The sequence below is a fragment of the Myxine glutinosa genome, chromosome 6, assembly GCF_964187855.1.
Source record: "Myxine glutinosa chromosome 6, kmMyxGlut1.1, whole genome shotgun sequence".
NCBI classification, from domain to species: domain Eukaryota; kingdom Metazoa; phylum Chordata; class Myxini; order Myxiniformes; family Myxinidae; genus Myxine; species Myxine glutinosa.
This window is the reverse complement of record NC_136266.1, coordinates 136,739,573-136,763,686: the sequence shown is the minus strand read 5'-3', so window position 1 is coordinate 136,763,686 and position 24,114 is coordinate 136,739,573. Positions and strand designations below refer to the sequence as shown.

Sequence of the window (24,114 nt, the reverse complement as noted above, 5' to 3'; positions counted from 1 at the left end):
GCAAGCTTTGATTGTGGACTATACGTGCACGTCCATTCCCGGCCACCAATACAGATCCCTTAACCACTGCTTTGTCCTCACTATGCCCTGGTGAGTGTCATGCGCTAATTTGATGAAATGTGGTTGTAGTGCATCCGGGACAAGAAGGCGGTGAGTACCTCTCATCACGCAGTCCTCTTGTAATGACAGTTCACTTTGCAATCTGAAGTAAGGAAGGAGATCAGGATCTAGGCCTTTCAACGTTTTTGGCCAGCGCTTTGTAAGCATTTCCCGCAGCTTTGCTTGAACAGGGCAGGAAATACAGGAAGTTTTGAATTATTCAGCTGTCACAGCAGTAAGGGTTGATGGGAGCACGACAACTTCAACATCATCCTCCAGGCTTGGCTCTGAAGTAGGTAGTGGCAGGCGAGACGAGCAAACAGCTGTTACATTTTCAGAGCCAGGCTTGTGCTGAATGTCCTAATTGAATGACAGAAGCCGTGCGGACCATCTGGCCATGCGCATTCCAGCTCTTCCCAATCCTTTTGTGGAAAGCAGTGTAGTGAGAGGACTGTGGTCAGTGCATAATGTGAAATGTCTGCCCCAGAGATAAGTCCTCCACTTCTCTGTCGCCCACACGCATCCAAGCGCTTCCTTTTCCCCCGTGGAATATTTTCTTTCTGATTCAGTCAGCGTTCGGGATTCAAATGCGATGGTTTTCTCTGTTTTGTCAGTGTGGATTTGCATCAGGACCGCTCCAAGACCATAATCAGAGGCATCTGTTGTCACTATGGTGTATAGCTCTGGATCAAAAAGAGCGAGAGCTGGACTACTGACAATCAGTTCTTTAACTGAGTCAAAACGTTGCTGTGCCTTGACTGACCAGGAGAAGGTGGATGGTCCCCATAGTAGTTCTCTCAGAGGTTCCACGACCGATGCATAGTTAGAGATGAATTTTGCATACCATGACGTGAATCCGAGAAAAGAGTGCAAACTCTGCACGTCTTTCGGTGGGGGTGCTTGTGACACTGCAACAACATGAGTAGGGTCAGGTTTCAGTCCTGCATGTGACACCACATGTCCTAAAAATGACAACTCCATCTGTCTGAAGTGGCATTTTGAAAGGTTCCGTTCAGCCCAGCTGCATCGACATGTTGTAGTACCTCTGAGGTTTTTATCATGTGCTTCGGGAGTCCCTCCAAAAACGATTACATCGTCTAGGTAACACCGAGCTCCGGGTTGGTTTTTTTAAATGGCAGACATCATCCTCTGGAAACAACTGGGTGCTGAAGCGAGCCCGTAAGGGATTCGTTTGTAGCGAAACAGTCCCTCATGCGTAATGAAGGCAGTGAGGTCTCTGCTGTGCTCATGCAATACAACCTGGTGATATGCACTTTGCAGATCCAGTATGGAGAAAAGTGTGCTGCCTCACAGCTCGGCTAAACATCTCCTCCATATGCGGAAGAGGATATCCATGAATCACCACCGCTTTATTTGGTTCTCTTAAATCCACACACAGGCGAATCCCTCCGTTTTTCTTCATTGTCACTACAATTGGTGAAACCCACTCTGAAGATTCAATTGGCTCAATTACATCCAATTGAACGAGCTTTTTCAACTCCTGAGAAACAGCATCTCTCACAGAAAAAGGCAAGCGGCGCAGATTTTGCTGGACTAGAGTCACATTGGGTCATATTTTAACGAGATGAATAAACCCCTTTGCACAGCCCAGGGTGTCCTCCTTGCTGTCACCTGTAACTTTTGCGACTGGAGTTCGATTTGCCCTGTTTTGGATGGTAGAAGTGATGCGACCATTCAGCAATTGCATGTCGAGTGCAGCAACCAGGTCTCAGCCCAGAATGGCAGTGCCGCTCGGCACAATGTAGAATTCATCAGGTGCACAGTGATTCTCGAAAGTCACATCGGCACTCCCCCAGCAGCAGTAACATGTGCAGTGCACATTATCTTATCAGCATCTCAAGTCCTCTTGTCTACACTCAACACATTCACGTCCGGTACAGTCACTTCGTGAACGTGTTTTGAGCTCCAGCATACATTAGCAAAATGTCCTCTCTTTTTGCAGCTGTTGCACTGTGTGTCCTTTGCTGGGCATCCATAGTAATTAGCTGTGTGGTTTACAGAACCGCATCTATAACACGTCTTCCCTTGAGCCAGTTGGGATCGCTGATCTGAAATACCTCCCATCGAGTCTAAAGGATCTTTTGCTGCTCTGCGAATCCCGTGTCTGCACAGGGTGTATGTATGGCCTGTATGGCGCTAGCAGCCACTTGGCCTATGATCTTGGCCTCCGACATTGCCAACTCAGTCTGTGTAGCGATGGTTATAGCTTTCTGTAATGTCAGTCACGTTTCTAGCAGTAACCTATCTCTAATGTGAGGTGAGTTTGTTTTCTCGACCAGCTGGTCCCGGATCATTTTGTCTGCCAGCTCTCCAAACTCACATGTGACGACCATCTCCCTTAATGAAGCAATGTATTGTGACGTAGGTTCGCCATTTTCCTGACCACGTTGCCGAAATTTATATCGTTCTGCCACGACATGAACTCTTGGGACAAAAAAATTCCTCAAAGCCGCAAGTGCAGTCTCATAGCTATTATCAGCCACTGTTAATGTATAGAAGAGTCTCTGACCTTCAGTGTCCATGCAATGTATCAAAAGTGCGCGCTTTCTCACATCAGCAAGTGTACTCTCCTGTATCCCCAGCATGTAGTTTTCAAAGACACGTGTCCAGGCCATAAAAGGCATCGAAGGCTCACCCGGGTTTTGCAGAAAGGGTGTTGGTGGATTCAAGTTCAGTCCCATCCTCGTCGCCAGTTTACTGTGTCGTAAAGTACTATTGTTGGTAAAAACGTAAAGTACCTCTAGAGGCGGTTCTGAGTACTTTAAATATGAAAATATTATAACATATACAGTCACGTGAAAAAGTAAGTACACCCCATGTAAAGTTTTGACTTTTTCAACATATTTCAACATACAGCTATTTGATCTTCATTTCAACGATATTGATAGATAAAGGTGATATAATATAACAAATATCATGAAACATTTACATTTTGTTGTCCATTGTATAATTTAAATAAACATAAATGCAAATTTCGCATGTGGAAACAGTAAGTACACCCCTACATTTATCACTACTTCAAATACCTAAAATTAGAATGGGGTGCACCAGCTCAGGTGCAAATGATTAGAACATCGTTAGAGAGGATCCTGGAGGACCCTGTCTTATTTAAACCTCAGACATTTAGTTTGGTTTGCTCTTTGTTGTTGAAGTGTGTGGTGTCACCATGCCTAGATCAAAAGAGCTCTCTGAGGCCTTCAGAAAGAAGGTTATAGATGCCTACGAGTCTGGGAAGGGATTTAAAAAGATCTCCAAACAATTTGAAATCAATCATTCGACTGTCCGGAAGATCATCTACAAGTGGAGAAGATTCCAAACAACTGCCAACTTGTTCAGGCCAGGCCGCCCCAGCAAGTTCAGCCCGAGAGCAGACCGCAAGATGCTGAAAGAAGTCTTTAAGAACCCCAGAATGTCATCACGGGACCTACAGGTAGCTCTTGCCACTGTTGATGTCAAAGTGCACGAGTCTACCATTAGAAAGAGGCTGCACAAATTTGATCTACATGGGAGGTGTGCCAGGAGGAAACCTTTACTGTCCAGAAAGAACATCAGGGCAAGACTAAAGTTTGCCAATGAACACCTAGGCAAAGACCAGCACTTCTGGAACAATGTGCTCTGGACAGATGAGTCAAAGGTAGAGCTATTTGTCCACAGTACCAGGATACACGTTTGGCGAAAACCAAAGACAGCATTTGACCACAAGAACCTGATACCAACTGTAAAGCATGGTGGTGGAAATATTATGGTTTGGGGCAGCTTTGCTGCATCAGGGCCTGGGCAGTTACCATCATATAATCCACTATAAATTCTTCATTGTACCAGAGGGTGCTTGAGGATAATGTGAGGCCATCTGTCGGACAGTTGAAGCTCAACCGAAGGTGGACCTTGCAATATGACAATGACCCTAAACATACCAGTAAATCCACCAAGGAATGGCTGAAAAGAAAGAAATGGAGGGTTCTGGAATGGCCAAGTCAAAGCCTGGATCTAAATCCCATCGAGATGTTGTGGGGGGATTTGAAACGAACTGTGCATGCAAGAAACCCCTCAAACATCGCTCAGCTGAAAGAATTCTGCATGGAGGAGTGGGCAAAAATTTCTCCCAGTCGATGTCAGAGACTGGTAGACAGTTATAAGAAACGCCTACTTGAGGTTGTTTCTGCCAAAGGGGGCAATACCACCTATTAGAGCCAAGGGTGTACTTACTTTTTCCACATGCGAAATTTGCATTTATGTTTATTTAAATTATACAATTGACTACAAAATGTAAATGTTTCATGATATTTGTTATATTATATCGCCTTTATCTATCAATATTGTTGAAATGAAGATCAAATAGCTATATGTTGAAATGTGTTGAAAAAGTCAAAACTTTACATGGGGTGTACTTACTTTTTCACGTGACTGTAACATAGCATATTATCTTATGACCACCTTCAGAGGCCATTTTTCCCCGCAGAGCAGGGTTGGCCTTTTTTGGGCACCGTGGTCCCCTTTTTGAAGCAATGTTTTATGGCCGGATGCCCTTCCTGCCGCCAACCCTGTTAGTCGCCTTTTTGCGACAGTGAACTGGTACTCAATTTGCCGACCTCGGAAGGATGACAGGCTGAGTCAACCCCCCTGGCGATAATTCAGTGATCGACCGGGATTCGAACCTAGGATCCCAAGCGGGCACTAGAATATTATCATGCATGGTAACATATCATAAATATACATGGCTGACAGGATGGCCTAGATGTAAGCACACTCGCCACTCAGCTGTCTAACCTGGGTTCGAATCCCGACCCTGTCATAAACATAAGCTGTCAGTTCGGTGTTTCACAGGCAGGGTGATTCATCAATGTGTGTGCCGTCCCAACCGGAAGTCCCGTCTGCCAGCATGGGTTGGTGGACGTTAAAGATCCCATGGTGTCCTTTGCAAAGCGTAGGCGAGTATCGCCGGCACCATGGCCAATTTCCAAATTCCTGCCCTAACTAGGAGAATGTCAGGCCTGGCCAGGCCGGTTCGTGAAAGACTTGTGCCGAACTTTCCCCGGCCGTCCCCACAAGGTGGGATAATAGCGGCCGTTAAAGAGCAACAACAACAAAAAAAATTATCACATACATCGATAATATATTTCCGAAGATAAACAGATTATAGAAATACATTTCAAGGTTGGAGAAATAACTTCCCATAGGATTGCGACTATCACTGAATCAATTCAGAATAAATTATCCAATTTCGAAAAGAGTGTTGATCCGCCATTTGCAACGACTATATAGTCAGGTTCACTATGTTTTTTCGTTCAAAATCATGGTAGATTAGCAAACCTATACATTTTTGGAAACGTTATTACATGGAAAATCTGAAAATCAATGTTTACATTTGCCAATTCCGACCAATTCGATTCGACCAATTCGACCAATCGACCAATTCCATTCGACCGATTCGACCATTCGACCAATCGCTTCGATCGACCATTCGACCATTCGACCAATTCGATCGATTCGATTCGATTCGATTCATCGCATTCGATTCGATCGACCATTCGACCAATTCGATTTGCCAATCAATTTGACCGACCTTTGCTTGTGTGGAACGGACTGTGAAAACGATGCGGACTATATTGTCGGATAGGACACACAGGACAGTGATGACGAACTCTAAATGGCATATTCTGTAATCGTGTATGTTTGATGCCATTGACTGCCTGTGTATATTTTGTCATTGACTGCCCGTGTAGATGTGAAGTTATACTGACTGCACGTGTATATATGATTTTGCTGACTGCCTGTGTATGTTTGGTGATATGAATTATTGTGACACATTTTGATGTTATTAACTGCCTGTACAAAATGATAACATGTATTTGATTATGCAACTTATCGCGAATATAAAGACAGTATTTTGCAATTCAAAACCTTTGATTCGTGTCTTACCATTCCCCATAGCACTAATTTGATACTTTCATTGGATTCCTTGTCCCTGAAAATATAGGTTTAGTATATATTTTAAAGTTTTTAGGGTAATTAGAGGCAGAAATAGAACAAAATATGTATTTTACAGTGGCCATTTTGAAAATCCAAAATGGCCGCCATACAAGTATCTCTCCAAATGTAAACATTGATTTTTTAGTTTCCTTATGCTATAACCTTTCCAAAAATGTATAGGCTTGCTAATCTACCATGATTTTGAACGAAATATAATTTATTGACACAGTGAACCTGACTAATAGTGTGGACCCCATCACGAATACCATTTCAAAGCATGGCGGATAAATAAGGTGTAATATAGTTGGAGTCCACATTTTCAAGTCCTGCTGCCTCAATAGTTTTGTCTATAAAAACATGTTATCTTCCCTTTCCTAAGGTCACGACCCACAGTTGTCTTTGGAAGGTGTAATGTGATGGTAATATCACCAATCCATGGGACCCATTATTCATAACATATGAAAGGTCAGTCAGCTCTTTACCTGATGCAAACCTGATCAGAACTCATTTTGAGTGTAACTGCTGAATGTTTTCATGAAGCACTTGCTGCCAATTTCACCTTGGAAGATTTTACCCGACTCCATGGCAAAATGGTTGGAGTGTCTGCACTGGGTCTGGGAGGTTGGTGGTTCGAACGATGGCGGAATGATACCAAAGACTAAAAAAAATAGTACGTGCTGGTTGCTCCGCACTCAGCATTTATAAAGGATAGAGCACAGACAAACAACCATATGTTGACAACCATTGTGCAGGCTTTTATTGGCTGATTGGACTCTTGCATTTAAGTTCCTCCTTGTAAGGAATCTCGTTTAAAAAAAAAGAAAAGTCTGATCAGCAAATTTTATGATAACCCCTTTTTAACATGGTTGAAGACTCATTGAGTAGGTGCAACATAAATCATGCACATAGGTGCAGGTAAATACATGACACAACACTGGACTTTCACACAAGCGCAGTCATGACTTAACTTCCCGGTGCACTCTGGGTATCTTTAAGACATCACTTTCCTTTCTGCACTTAGCAAGGCAATTAAAAATTTTCTTCCTCCCCATGGAGAGCAACTCACAGGGTTTGTCCAGGCTCAATCTGCTGAGGCCTTTGGTATGACTGGGCTGGAGTCCGAACCACTGACCTCCCAGACTCGGAGCGGACACGAACCATTATTCCACTGAGTCCGGTAATAGTGAACACTCCAAGCATCCCCTTGGGCTCTTTCTGAAATATGCAGTTGAATCTGTACAGATATCTGGAAACCATCAAGTATAGCCAGCTCAAAGGACTTTTATTATCAATATTATTGTTACTACTTCTACGGCTCTTCTGGTTTTTGCTTCTTTTTTCACTGCATCATTTCAAGGTGGTAAGGAAATACATTTGACGATAATTCTAGATGATGATCATCGTGTATGAATCGCATATGATCAGGGAGTCGCATTGAAGTACGTACGCATTATTAAATTGATGATGATGCTGGTGGGTGTGTGTGTGTGTGTGTGTGTGTGTGTGTGTGTGTGTGTGTGTGTGTGTGTGTGTGTGTGTGTGTGTAGAGTGTAGGGTGTGAGTGTGTGTGTGTGTGTGTGTGTGTGTGGTATCTGTGTGTGTGTGTGTGTGTGTGTGGTGTGTGTGTGTGTGTGTGTGTGTGTGTGTGTGTGTGTGTGTGTGTGTGTGTGTAGAGTGTAGGGTGTGAGTGTGTGTGTGTGTGTGTGTGTGGTATCTGTATGTGTGTGTGTGTGTGTGTGTGTGTGTGTGTGTGTGTGTGTGTGTGTGTCTGTATGTGTGTGTGTGTGTGTGTGTGTCATTGAATCTATATTCCCAAAGTTGTGTGGTTGTTAGAACTTCGTTTTTGTTGAAAGAAGGATAATTTTACATATATATGTATGTATATTAATATTATAAAACAAGAGCATCTGTCTGTCTGTCCATCCCCAAAGGAGGTTTCAAAAATTCCTCAATAAAATTATGATTTTGAAATTAACTCGATACGAACCTGCCGCGAATCCGGAAGTGGACAGATGACGGTAATGAGCTGGTTTGATAATATCTCAATATAACCGTCAATTAAAACAGTATGTTGTTAAAGTATCAATTTATGATTGGAATGACGTTTGGAATTGAGTGAATACAATTACGATTTTGAATTCGTAATTGTATTCACCCAACCGTAAGGAACTATTTCACATCCGAAGAAGAACCACCTTTTGAGGCCGTGTTTCCCTCCGGATATTAAATATTTGTTTATGTCACGAATGTTGGTAAAAGTTTATTTTTTATATTAATGCTATTTAATTTGTGATTGGAGTTATGCTGTTTGGAATGAAAATAGAGATATTGAGTTCAAGTGAATGACGAAATGACGTGGCGGTTTCTACTTTCTAAGCGTGACATTCGTGGATCGCCATATGCAGATTCACTATGGACTGGGTGTGGAACCATTGAAACAGGTACGTTTTTCGTGGAAGTCCTTCACGAACCTGCTGTCCATGCTTGACGTTCGATTACAGGTGGCACAGGAATGTGTAATTTATTGGTTCCATGGTTTCCCATTCGTCGTTTTTTTTTTTTACCTAAGTCTTTCACGAACCTGCTGTCCATGTCTGACGTGCGACTGAAGGTGCTACAGGAATGTGGAATTTATTGGTTTCATGCTTTAGCATTCACCGTTTCTGCATTGTCTATTTACGTATGGCTCCCCACACGTGCGTAACGTAGCACGGGTACCTCGCTAATATATATATATATATTTGAAAAAATTTATCACTTATAATTATTGATTAGTTATCTTTAGCGATTTTGTATCATTAATATATAGAATAAAACATCTTTACTGGGATGCGCATCAACTAGTTTTAGACTCCAACTAACTATTATCAACGCAATGCCTCGTGAGATTTCCTCGCTGTTGAGAATCCCAGCGGAATGGTCCTATTTATGTCAAGAACTGCCATCATTGCAATGGGAAAGTTTCTGCTTAGATGTTGACATTGTACACATTTTGCAGAAATGGGCAATCATTAAAATGCAATAAACTAATCCACGGAGGCCATTCATAGAGCTCAGCAGAATGAGCTTAGCTTTCATTTGTATGTTTCATTAGCTACATAGGCTCTTTTTCAGGAGGAAATGGCATTCCTTACATAACCCCCAGGTTGAATCCAGAATGATTATTCATACATTCCTTCAAACATGTCTACTAAATGGTTTTGCAAATATGCCACAGCCAATGCAGATAAACTATGAATTACAGGATGGAGGGTTTGTCAGAATAATAAAAAATGTTGAAAAAAAAAATCATGCTGTTTACATCACTTTCCTGTTCCCTCAATGAGGGCTTTCTCTCTAACCTTTTGGTTGGTGAATGTAAAACAAACACAATCTACACCAATCACAGTTCAGCAAACATGAGAAACCACAGCCAAGGATCACACACTGAGTTACATCTCCCTGTAGTAGATCCAATGTTTCAAACTCTAAATTGTAAAGGCATATACAGTCTCGTGAAAAAGTAAGTACACCCCATGTAAAGTTTTGACTTTTCCAACATATTTCAACATACAGCTATTTGATCTTCATTTCAACAATATTGATAGATAAAGGTGATATAATACAACAAATATCATGAAACATTTACATTTTGTAGTCCATTGTATAATTTAAATAAACATAAATGCAAATTTCGCATGTGGAAAAAGTAAGTTCACCCCTACATTTATCAGTACTTCAAATACCTAAAATTAGAATCAGGTGCACCAGCTCAGGTGCAAATGATTAGAACATCGTCAGAGAGGATCTTGGAGGAACCTGTCTTATTTAAACTTCAGACATTTCGTTTGGTTTGCTCTTTGTTGTTGAAGTTTGCGGCATCACCATGTCTAGATCAAAAGAGCTCTCTGAGGCCTTCAGAAAGAAGGTTATAGATGCCTACAAGTCTGGGAAGGGATTTAAAAAGATCTCCAAACAATTTGAAATCAATCATTCGACTGTCCGGAGATCATCTACAAGTGGAGAAGATTCCAAACAACCCCCAACTTGTTCAGGCCAGGCCACCCCAGCAAGTTCAGCCCGAGAGCAGACTCCAAGATGCTGAAAGAAGTCTCTAAGATCCCCAGAATGTCATCACAGGACCTACAGGTAGCTCTTGCCACTGTTGATGTCAAAGTGCTCGAGTCCACCATTAGAAAGAGGCTGCACAAATTTGATCTACATGGGAGGTGTGCCAGGAGGAAACCTTTGCTGTCCAGAAAGAACATCAGGGCAAGACTAAAGTTTGCCAATTAACACCTCGGCAAAGACCAGCACTTCTGGAGCAATGTGCTCTGGACAGATGAGTCAAAGGTAGAGCTATTTGGTCACAGTACCAGAAGACATGTTTGGCGAAAACCAAAGACAGCATTTGACCACAAGAACCTGATACCAACTGTAAAGCATGGTGGTGGAAATATTATGGTTTGGGGCAGCTTTGCTGCATCAGGGCCTGGGCAGCTCACCATCATAGAATCCACTATGAATTCTTCATTGTACCAGAGGGTGCTTGAGGATAATGTGAGGCCATCTGTCGGAGAGTTGAAGCTCAACCGAAGGTGGACCTTGCAGCATGACAATGACCCTAAACATACCAGTAAATCCACCAAGGAATGGCTGAAAAGAAAGAAATGGAGGGTTCTGGAATGGCCAAGTCAAAGCCCGGATCTAACTCCCATCGAGATGTTGTGGGGGGATTTGAAACGAGCTGTGCATGCAAGAAACCCCTCAAACATCGCACAGCTGAAAGAATTCTGCATGGAGGAGTGGGCAAAAATTTCTCCCAGTCGATGTCAGAGACTGGTAGACAGTTATAAGAAACGCCTACTTGAGGTTGTTTCTGCCAAAGGGGGCAATACCACCTATTAGAGCCAAGGGTGTACTTACTTTTTCCACATGCGAAATTTGCATTTATGTTTATTTAAATTATACAATGGACTACAAAATGTAAATGTTTCATGATATTTGTTATATTATATCACCTTTATCTATCAATATTGTTGAAATGAAGATCAAATAGCTGTATGTTGAAATATACACAAAGAATTAAGTTAAGCACCCCCCCGTTTTTTTACAACCTCGCACATTACAAGTTTGTTGTCGTCAAAACAGTGTAATATACCCATGATATTGCTATATTTTCTGGAGAAGTGATATTATGGTCACATAAAAACATAACAATCATGCCGTTTTCAATATTTTATTCTGAATAATTTAAGGTGAAATTTTTTGGGAATTTTAGGCATATTTTCACCTCAATTTAAGTATGGAGCTATAGGTCCATCACGGACAGTGTGGATGACGTTTATGTTTTCTAACGTACAGTCATTGTTCTGAGAAGACCTCTAGCGATCTTTGCGTCAATAACGTGTGGAGGACCCACGTGATCGGATCACTGACTCAACCCTACGTCTCATAGACCCTGTAAGCCGTCGTATGCGTTGCTGTGGCAGGTTGTTCCATTCCCGATGTAATGCACGTTCCAATTCATCCAGATTGGCTATTGGAGGGACCATCTTCGCAATTTGTCGTCCCAACATGTCCCAAACGTGCTCGGGGGGGTTCAGGTCAGGACTGTACGCAGGCCAGGGGATGGTTGTCACAGCACCTTGCTCCATCCGATCACGTGGGTCCTACACACGTTATTGACGCAAAGATCGCTCGAGGTCTTCTCAGAACAATGACTGTACGTTAGAAAACATAAACGTCATCCACACTGTCCGTGATGGACCTATAGCTCCATACTTAAATTGAGGTGAAAATATGCCTAAAATTCCCAAAAAATTTCACCTTAAATTATTCAGAATAAAATATTGAAAACGGCATGATTGTTATGTTTTTATGTGACCATAATATCACTTCTCCAGAAAATATAGCAATATCATGGGTATATTACACTGTTTTGACGACAACAAACTTGTAATGTGCGAGGTTGTAAAAAAAACGGGGGGGTGCTTAACTTAATTCTTTGTGTATATGTTGAAAAAGTCAAAACTTTACATGGGGTGTACTTACTTTTTCACGTGACTGTATATATATATATATATATATCAATGATGTATATATATACAGTATATTGATATATATATATATATATTGGTAATCAAAAACCTGCCTAAGATATAAGGGATTAACATCGAGTTCCTTCTATTCTGCGATGGGTCGTGCATATGATAATTGCTACTCTGGAGGATAGCAGATCTGCTTTTTCTGCAGTCACACTTATAAATGTTGTCATTATGATGCACCAGGTGGAGGTTTCCTAAAATATGAATGAAACAATAAATATAATTATACTTTATTGAAAGTCGTGTTTTTTATTTTTAAACTTCTCATTGTTCGAAAATATGAAGGCATCGAGCATCCTAGTTTTTACCTTTCCTTAAAAATTCCCTGTGGCGTTTTCATTAAATTAAATAAAGTCATGACCACCTGTAGAGGCCTTTTTTCCCCGCAGAGTTTTTGCGACACACAGGGAATTACCAGTGAACTGGTACTCAATTTGCCGACCTCAGAAGGACTGTAAGCCTGGTGTTGGCTTAGCGGTTAGGGTGCCGGCTTGGGATCCCAGAGATCCTGGTGTTCGTAATCCCGGTCATCGCTGAATTAACACCAGGGGGTTGACTCAGCCTGTCATCCTTCCGAGGTCGGCAAATTGAGCACCAGTTCACTGGTAATTCCCTGTGTGTTGCAAGAGGCGACGAATAGAGTTGGCGGCAGGAAGGGCATCCGGCCATAAAACATTGCTTCAAAAAGGGGACCTCTAAGTCATAGATGAATACATTTTGTGATTATTTGTCAACGAAACAATTGGTTTCATTTAACACTTAGACATAGAAACACAAAACTGTAGCAACCGCCTGAAGTCACTATCAGCGATGCTCTTAATATCAACTAGATGAGAAATGAAGGTGTATCCGAGCTGTAAACCTGTTCCAATCCTGTTGCACAAAATGCTTTGCAATATGCAGGCCTGGTGAGTCCTGGTTAAGCGTATACTTCTATTTTTAGTTTGTGGCACCAATTATATCAGTCACCCACAAACACAATCATTACAAGCACCTTTCTGCAAACAGAGATCAAATTAATTTTGAACAACTTCAGAGAAAATCCTTCCGTTATTAGGATGCAGCACGTCATTGAGTTCTACGGGTTTTATCATTCGATCTCAGATGGTCATTTCATTAAATTCCAGATGGGGAGCGTTGGTCAAAGCATCTCAGTGAAGATGTTTCTACTAAATTCGAGTAGTGGAATTATTCCCTTGATTAAACGAAATCAAGTCCCAAGCAGCAGGAGACAAATCACGAGCTGCACCACCAGGTGAAGGCATTGCCTAGGCTGCAAGGCTTTTGTTGAGGATTGAAAATGGAGTTTTGTGAAATTTTTTCTTGCTGATTTATACCCACCTCAAACCCAGTAAGGAGCAAAGCAAAACCGGCATCAGCGAATGCTTTCCCACCCTCAAACCCATCCGCCATGCTTGAGAGATTGAACCTCCACCATCCATCACTGTCAAACTGGGAAGAGCATGATATGAGCACTGGCACTGGGGCTATCCTTCTGTGGCACTCGTTCCTTCCCTTCTACCGTCCTTTGTCCGGGAACGTGACAGACTATCAACGACATAACTCCGAAGGAACATAGTTGTTAGATAGGACTACATCTCCAAGTATACAGCTGATGCTGCTTAAAATGTAGGCCTACCTAAGATTTTACAGAAAATTTGCAACTTTCATTGCTGTCAAATGGTGTTTAGGGCAACACGGTGCAACGTTTTTATACCCAAGGAAACATTGCACAATCTGTGCTGGAAAGTGTAGGTACAGACCTCAAAACCCAAATAATATAACTCAAATTACAACAGATCATGCCATGAGTGATTGCTCCGGCCTGGCAAGAATAAATATTCGATAGCCATTCAGTGCATGTAGTAACTGTGTTGTTAATATGGAATTGCGTGCGATTCAAACGAAAGCTGCAAAAGTTAAACCACCCAACAATAAAAAGGTAGCCACATGCTTTCTGTGACTTTCGAATCAATCTGCAAGGAAGAAAAGACGTTTTTCAAAACCAAAGACATAAAATTCCCAAAACAGTGGAAAAGGCTTCTCGTTTATTTAATTCCTGATTTTGCACCCAAATGTCATTGCGGAAACCATCATAAAATGCTCTAACAAGCATCTTGGAACTCATTCGTTTTTGCAATAATTAAATAGGAGAGAAAAAGGCAATAAAGCTTAAATTATTCATTAACATTTACAAGATGAAGAAGAAAAAGAAAAGCAAAGCAATCAAGAAAAATGACAAGTATGTGTGAAGAGAAATTTCCACATGGCTTTACCACAGATTACCACACAAAAAGGGTAGTGTGCAATAGTCACATTGATTTTCACAAGTTTATCTTAACACTTGTCCTGGAAAATGCTCATTTTGGCTTTGTTCAGCAGAAGGAGAAAATCTGTTTGAGCAGTGGTGTGCGGAATACAAAAAAAGACGAAGGAGAAAGAAGGAGACCGAAGGAAATGGAGAGAGATGGAAGATGGTAGGAGATGGAAAGAGAGAGGAAGATATTAGAGGAAAGACCAGGAGAAGGAGAGAGAGAGGTGGACAGGAGAGGGGAGAAGAGATGGGGGGAGGAGGCGTGAAAGGGGGTGGAACAGAGAATGGGGAAGAAAGATAGAGGGAGAGAAAGAGGGAGATGGGGGAAGGAAGGAGAGATGGTGGAGGAGGCGTGAGAAGGGGTGGAACAGAGAATGGGGAAGAAAGATAGAGGGAGAGAAAGAGGGAGATGGGGGAAGGAAGGAGAGATGGTGGAGGAGGCGTGAGAGGGGGTGGAACAGAGAATGGGGAAGAAAGATAGAGGGAGAGAAAGAGGGAGAGGGGGGGGGGGGGAAATTGAGATGGGGAGGGAAAAGATGAAGGGGGAGAGGGGAGGAAGATAGCGAGGAAGGAAGGAGACAAGTGAGGAAGAGACAGAGGTAGGCCGACAAAGACAGGGTAGACAGAGATGTATTTTTTTTACACATACTTGCCAGAAGGACCAATTTCAGCTCAAACCAGAGAGTTAGGTTGACTTCTCTGGGGATAGCCAGAGGGTACAGACCTTTCATGGTGACAATATCACTATCAAGCTATAACTTGCTCAAAATCATCATCTTGAGGACCATTGCAAGATTGGAATCTTTAAATTGCTCAAAGTGGATGCTTGCTATTCCAGAGGAGATGCGGCGTTAACGCCAGTAATCTGAGATCACGCCATTGTCGGGGATGATAGTCAGTTGTATATTCTTCATGGAAATAGTGAATACTGCATCAGTCGCACAAAGATTATGTTGTGTCAGACAATGAGTCAGTAGATTACCAAGAGAAAAGAACCGTACATGTACCTCATGGTTGGTTTGCCCATTTTACGTTACAATTTGAGCACAAAGCTCATCAAAATCTATAATTACAGGTTCATGTGTCGTATATTGCGCTGGATGTCCAATACCGCCTCATTTCCTTGCAGTTCAAGGAAAGCGACACCAAAATCTCCAAAATCTCCTCGTCCTGCAGCCAATATCTATGGGGCATTCAATAATTTCAAGCAACAAGATACTCACAAGTCCAAATGCATGCAAACTGTTATATACGATTCATATATGATTCAATGTGTGCCATCCGTCGGATTCATTGACTTCATTGCACCTGCTGCATTTGTCCTTTAGACTGTCCCTGGCAGCAAAATGTAAACTTTAATTCTGCTCATTGCTCCAGTCACTTCAACAGCGACGTGGTGGCCACACAGTTGGGACTGCATTTGTTGAGACAGATAAGTAGACAGTGGTGATGTGAAACGGAGACTAGGTCTGGCCTATATGGGTACGATGCAGCTGCTCCAAGCAAGATCCACAAATCTGCAGAAACCTTGTGCGCAGGTACGGTCTGTCGGCAGGAAGGAGTAGGACAACTACGGTCAATATCCCTCGGTGGTTGGGATTGATGGTGTGCCCCAATCCTTTTGCATGATGTTGACATAATATTCCCCCGTGATTTTAATTAAATGAGGCTCATTGTCAATCAGCAGAATTCCCTTGGATTTCACAAAATTGAGGCTATGATCCTTGCCACCTCACAACATGAGCATACCTTTTCTGCACGTGGCCAGCAGACATCTTTTGACTTATTTTGAACTAGCACCTTCTTCGCATAAAAAAATATGATGCCATTCCTGTGTTCAATTTTAGTGCGATTCATAATTGTATGCTGGAGCAAAGATCTGATCTATACTCTGAAGCGAGCAGCAATGTCAGACTACTGAAACGAAAGACACATAAACATGCTACAGGTTGCTTTATAATGAGCAAAAAAAAAAAAAAAAAACAGCCTCGATGTTGCTAATGAACACCTTGCACCTGGAACTTTTTCAACATCTCTCGAGCACATTATATGTAAGTTCCTCCAAGAGCCTTTAGGCATTGTAAAAATAAAACATTTGTTCCATGGTGTATATGTGCAGGGTATATAAATGGTAAATGAAGGGTATCAGTCCATTCGTTTACCACTTTTAGACACTTAAACAACTGTAGTTGTATTTTCGTTTCTGCTATCTTTTTTGTATCCCGAAATCTGAGGTTGTGTGTGTGTCAAGGACAAAGATTTTAGATTTTAGTACAACAACAACAACAACAACAGGCATGTTAAGGCCATTTTCCCTGCTAGAGCGGGGGTTAGCTTTGCGGTCCCCATGACAATCTTCTCCATTTTGCCATATTTTCTGCATCTCTCCTTGTTAACCCCCTTGCCCGCATTTCTTCTTCCACCATCTTTAGCCAAGTCTTTCTCGGTCTTCCCCGTCCTCTACTTCCTTCTACATTCATTTCCATCACTCTTCTCAACCAGTCACTTTCATCCTTCCTCAACACTGACCAAACCATCTCAACCTGTTAGTCAAGATTTTAGTGAAGAAGAATGTGGAGGTATCCTCAACGCAGAAATCACTGCGAACTCGTTTGGCCCGGCTAGTGCTTTTACAAAATAGAGAAAGAGGAGGAGGCAGAGGGAGAGAGTTGGAAGAGGAGAGAATAGTCAAAAATTAAAATTATTTTCTTTTTAAAAAATTGAAATTTTAAATTATTGAATTTTTTTTGGGTCGCCCAGATATCTCACATGGCGGAGTACAGGTGCGGGTCACCCAGAGGACCTGGCTTCCATTCCTGGTCTGGGTTTGTAATTTTCCCAAATATATCAATGAAAAATTATTTTCGTTACGATTTATCGTTTATTATAGTTTGGCTTGCATTATTTATGGTAAAAATCTGCATGGCAGCATTTTTTTATTATTATTTAATGTACAGTTTGTTGACACTAATTAGAGCATATATCATAAATAAAAACAAAAGTCTCCAAAAAAAAAAAGAAGGACTTTCATACATATAGGATGGAAACCTAGTCTTGCTTGTGAAGGAAGCCGTGGGAAGCAAGGAGAAGGTGACGTTTCGGACTTGAACCCTTCGGCTTCCATGAGCCTCTTTCGCTCCGACAACGGGGTGACACCCAACACGTCAGCTTCTTGCTTCCCAGGGTGGTTTGCATACTTGGATCAATGTCCTGTTGATTCCATCCATCGTTTCACACAAATAGCCTTTGCGTGTTTACCATGTGCTGTGGTTACCACGTACAGTACACGGCAGCTCTCTTTAACCACTCAGCACCGATCTCTGTGCGAGAAGAACCTGCAGAATACTTTAACCTCTGTACTAATCCCATTAGATGGGGGAAAAAAACTCACCATGACAAAACAAACAATAGTGTTTTGTGAAAACGTTACTACAGCAATTCTTTTACTGGGAAAGGAAAACAAGACGTGATTCCTTTCGGAAAAACTTCACAGCAACAAAGACGAGAGGGATTCCTATTTTTACTTCGGTGGCAAAGATTATGTTTTCGCCCTTATCTGGTGGTCTATTTGTCTGTCTGTGAGCAGGATATCTCAAAAGGTTTTGCACCGATTTGGACGAAACTTCGAGGACAGGTTGTGCGTGTGTCAAGGACAATTTTTTTTAGATTTTAGTGAAGGTCTGGATCCGGATACTAGAATTTTTAAAGCGATTTTTCACCATTGAGAGATTAGGGCCAAAAACGATATATAGCAGGATATCTCAAAAAGTTGTCGATGGATTTGGACAAAACTTCGAGGACAGGTTATTTGTGTGTCAAGGACAACGTTTTTAGATTTTAGTGAAATATGGACCCGGATACTATAATTTTTGAAGTGATTTTTCACCATTGAGAAATTAGGGACAAAAACGATATATAGCAGGATATCTCAAAAAGTTATGGACGGATTTGGACAAAACTTTGAGGACAGGTTATGTCTGTGTCAAGGACAACGTTTTTAGATTTTAGTGAAGATCTGGATCCGGATACTAGAATTTTTAAAGCGATTTTTCACCATTGAGAGATTAGGGCCAAAAACGATATATAGCAGGATATCTCAAAAAGGTATGGACGGATTTGGACAAAACTTTGAGGACAGGTTATGTCTGTGTCAAGGACAACGTTTTTAGATTTTAGTGAAATATGGATCCGGATACTAGAATTTTTTAAGTGATTCTTCACCATTGAGAAATTAGGGCCAAAAACGATACACAGCAGGATATCTCAAAAAGGTATGGATGGATTTGGACAAAACTTCGAGGACAGGTTGTGCGTGTGTCAAGGACAAAAATTTTAGATTTTAGTGAAATATGGATCCGGATACTAGAATTTTTAAAGTGATTCTTCACCATTGAGAAATTAGGGACAAAAACGATATATAGCAGGATATCTCAAAAAGTTATGGACAGATTTGGATAAAACTTCGAGGACAGGTTATGTCTGTGTCAAGGACAACGTTTTTAGATTTTAGTGAAATATGGATCCGGATACTGGGATTTTTAAAGTGATTCTTCACTATTAAGAGATAGAACCAAAAACGATATCCAGCATGATATTTCAAAAAGTTTTGGACGGATTGGGACGAAACTTGGCCAAAGTTTTTATATTTGGGTGAAGATCTGGATCCAGATACTAGAATTTTTTTAAGTGATTCTTCACCATTGATAGATTAGGGCCAAAAACGATATATAGCACAATATCTCAAAAAGTTGTGAATGGATTCTGCCGAAACATCGAGGACAGGTTTGGTGTGCCACAATGAACAATTGGCCTATCACAATTGGTGTGCCACAACCGATTTGGCCTATCAGTGGGATACAAAAGGTAAACTGTTCAGCCCGGCGGATGTATGCGCTCTACCGAGTGCCGTTCTAGTTCCCCATGAGATTCAGTATTATGGCGCAATTATAATACAATATTCCAAAATTCCTACATAATACAATTTCAATACACTAATGCAATTATGATACAACTTTCCACATAAATGTTAGGTGAAATACCTCAATTTTTAAAAAATCAGGTAAACCACAAGCAAAACAGGATAATCAGCCCGTGTTCACGTGAGACACATTTGTGTGGCAATCACCTTCTTATCATTACAAATCATCAAATGTCCTTTTGCTTATCGATCCATTTGTATACCCACTCAACCCCATCTGCAAGCCCCATGCCCTCTGCATCTTTCCTTTGTTCTTCAACAATTGCTGAACAATTAACGAGATTCCTTTGTTCGATAAAAGGCTGTATGAACAAGAAATCTCTCATAGACAAGTTTGACATTAGATGTCTTTGGGATAGTGTTCGATTGTTTGTTTTCACAAGAAAAGCATCAAATAGTCACTGAAAGTAGAGAGGAGAGAGAGAAGGAGAAAGAGAGAGGATATAAACTGCACCATTGGGTCCTAACATGAATGGCAAATCAATTGTTCGTAAAATAGCCATACGACAATATGCTCCATAAATTTGATAGACCATCATCAGGAACCCAATATCTGAAATTCCACATAAATTCAGGCATGTGCATGAGTCCTTCACGCAAAAACACTTGGGAGTGAAATCTGATTTCAATGGTAAAGGGATCGAGGTGCACAGACAGCATCGCGTTTTCGAGGAACAGATCATTCATTCTTCGCGCAACCTTCAAACCCGTCGCGGAAACCTCCCTCCCTGACGCTGCCCAACGTGATAACATCAGCTGCACAATGGAACAAAATAAATGAGCATCACGTAAAGGCACCAAAATCAATAATCACTTATATAAAATCCAGCTCTTGGGTGAGTGAGTGGGTTTCTAATTATTTGTTTGTGCTTAACACCAGCACCTCGCCCTTACATCCCACGTTCACACTTCCAAAGGGCTACTCTACCTGGCTGATGGCGTAAAGGTATGCACACTAGACAATGAGATCTCTAACCTGGGTTAGAATCTCGTGCCTTTCCTGGATGGGTGTCCCATCTGCAAGCTTTAGTTGCAGACGTTAAATATCCTACGGTGTCCTTCGTGAAGAGTAGGTGAGTTATTGTAATAAGTAGACCAGTAGTTCCTGCCTGAGCAAGAGGTTTGGTCTTCTTGGATGCCCCTTGACAACAGGTTACACCGCTTGCTCTGTTAGAGTATGGTATATGTCTGGGTAGCAGCTCCGACACCATGAACAAGTTGATCAGGACTGGTCGTCCGCAACCTTCTTTGTATAAGAAGGGGCAACCCTACAATATTGCCCAACTGTGAACATACAAGGAATAGATCTTCCATCCAGTGGACCTTATCCACTGTAATTCTGTTCAAATCCAATTTGTGCTCCTAACACATAAGAGTGCTCATTGGAAGCGTACGCATGATATTCCATCGATTACATAGTGATGAATCAAATTATACAAATTCGAATGATGGCTTCTACAAAACATATTATAGGTTTATCGACTCGATGTCGGAAACCTGAAATGGAATCACCATGTCCATGCAGTCGTCTGGCTGCCCATAGCCATTGCCAATGAGCTGCGCATCACCCGCTGATGGACTGGCGCAGCGCTCCGGAATATCCGCTCCTGCACATGCAAGACCTACTGTCTGATACGAAGATGGAAACAAGTTGAAAGGAGCAGTTACAACAAAGTGTGGATTTAGAAGGTCATACTGGATTAATTGCCACTCTTTATTGACTCCCCACATCCAATTCACTCCGCCAAATCTGATGCCACCGGAGACGGTGCACGGAGATGTTGGAGATGTTTGTCGACCTCGATTTTGGAGCATCTGTTGAATTCGCCCAAGGAACCATGTTCGCGGGCAACTGCGTCTATATACACGTGGCGGGTTACATTCTGCTTCCTGCGGGCGCAGTGGCTCGAAGGTCTGAGATTCGCAACGCATTGAATGTGGCGTGGATTACAGGGAGGCAAACTATGTCAGCAGAGGAACTGCGCGAACGATAATAATAATAATAATAATAATAATAATAATAATAATAGCAGTGATAATGCAATAACAGGACTTGGGCGATCAGGTGGCGCCGAATCACGCGCGTTTACCCAAAGCGCGTCGAGCGTCACTGTGACAACACGAAAAGCGCATTGTCAGGATAATGTGCTTGGAACTAGACATCCTGAAGAGCAACCCCCAACTCTCCTGGTATTTCTATATAAATCGGAAGCATCCTGCACTAATATTGGGCAACGTTCGATCTGCCCAAGGATCACCTGTGCGCGCGCCGCTCCTGGCACACGTGGGGCGCGTGCCGAGCACTCGAGGAGCTACGGGAGGTCGGTGGTCGAGCTGTTCGTGCGTCGCGGGTTAGAAACGCACGAAAGTTCGTACGTCGCCGTGCGAGTCACGAACGGTGCGAGTCTGCGAGGGAAGACGCGAAAACCCTCGACTCGCCTTTGGTGCAACTCGTGCGGAAAGTTCGCGGGAGAAGCAAAACATCGACAGCGACGTGTGCGCAATGTACGGGCAAACGGAGTTTCGATACCGGTTTGGGGCCGGGGGCGACCTGAAACTTCACACCAGACGGGCTAAAAATATACCGGCTAGCAGCGAGGTAGCACCGGCCACCCGACATCGGTGGGATTCCCCCGGACTTGTGGGAAACTGTCCCACCGTCTGATAACGTGCGTACAGCCGGGCAATGCCCACAAAACGCGAGTGACGTTCCCACCTTGATACGAGGATCCTGTGCGAGCCGAGGGTAGCAGAAGCAGCAGCAGCAACGGTGGAAGCAGACAGAAAACGCTTGGCAGGAGCATCTTGACTCAACACGGCGACCCAAAGATACTCCCACAGTCCCACCCGGGCTCGGATCTCTTGTATGAGCCCAGACAACTTGTTTTCAAAGCTGATAAGGGTGACCGTGGCGACGGAGAGTTAGTTGTTCGAGCAGCGACGCCGCCGAGGCGCCGAGTATTTGCGGCAGGCGCGCTGGAGGCTGTAGCCTGTCGTTTGGCACCGCCAAAGGGGGTGTTAGTAGAAGGAGGAGGGAAAAGGGGAGGTAGAGGGGAGGGAGCAAAACAGATACAGAGCAGCGGGGAGAGGGGAGGGGTGGAATAGAATGGTGGGTGTGTTTTGGGCGTGAGGTTCAAAGCAGGGTGGGGGGAGGAGGGGTATTGTGGTGGGGGCATCGTGTGCGCACATCGCAAGATTCATTTTCCAGGAAGAGCAAGACTTCAGGAGGTTTGATTCTCATGTTTTTAAGGCCTGAAAATGGAACCACCTGACGGGAAATTGGGAGGAGGAGGTGGCTTCATGGTCTCCTTGAGTTTCTTCAATTCATTCCGCTCACCAAGTTAGGTGGTGGGCACAGTCAAGCGAAATCAATACCGTGCTCAGCTCTCACTGCATCAAACCAGGGACCGTTCAAATAGTTCTGAAAAAAAGATTTAAACAAAAACGAAGAATTATTAAGATACATGACCGTGGCGACAGAGTTATACATATGTACACAAACACACATACACACATATACACATATACACATATATACATGCACACATATATACATACACACATATATACATGCACACATATAACAATATGTATAACATAATATATAACATGTGACATATAACATGTAACATGCACACATATAACATATAACAATAACATACATGCAAACAAAAAACTAAGAATCATGAAGATATATGACAGTGACGACAGAGTTATACACATATATACATACACACATATATACATACACACACATATACATACACACATATATACATACACACATATACACATATATACAAATACACATTTATACATACACACATATATACATACACACATATATACATATACACAAAAACATATAGAAACATATACACATATATACATACACACATATATACATAGAAACACATACACATATATACATATACACATATATACATATACACATATATACAGATACAAAGACATACATATACAAATACATACATATACACATATATACCTACACACATATATACATATACACATACATACATATACACATATATATTTATGCACATACATACATATGCACGTACATACATATATATATATATATAGATAAACACATATATACATCTACACATATATATATATACACATATATACATATACACATATATACATGCACACATATGTACATATATACATGAACACATATATACATAGTCACATATACACATATATACACATATACACATATATACATATACACATATATACATATATACATGAACACATATATACATATTCACATATACACATATGTACATATACAGTTATACACATATACGCATATATACATATATACATGAACACATATATACATATATATACATATACACATACAGTTATACACATATACACATATATACATATACACATATGTACATATACACATACATACATATACACATACATAGATACATATGCACATACATACATATGCACATACATACATATACACATATGTACATAAACACATATATACATATACACATATATACATATACACATATATACATGTACACATATGTACAATGTACATATATACATGAACACATATATACATATTCACATATACACATATACACATATAT

At 41.7% G+C, this 24,114-nt stretch overlaps 1 protein-coding gene across 1 annotated transcript in view; it reads right to left on the bottom strand.

Moving 5' to 3' along the window:
* Positions 1-22,483, bottom strand: part of LOC137430349 (receptor tyrosine-protein kinase erbB-4-like) — a 724,268-nt gene extending 701,785 nt beyond the window's left edge. The window contains exon 1 of the mRNA XM_068121152.2: positions 22,185-22,483. Within this exon, the coding sequence (XP_067977253.2) occupies positions 22,185-22,272 (88 nt within the window). The 5' untranslated portion in view covers positions 22,273-22,483. The remainder of the gene's footprint in view (positions 1-22,184) is intronic.
* Between the last annotated feature and the right edge of the window lie 1,631 nt (positions 22,484-24,114).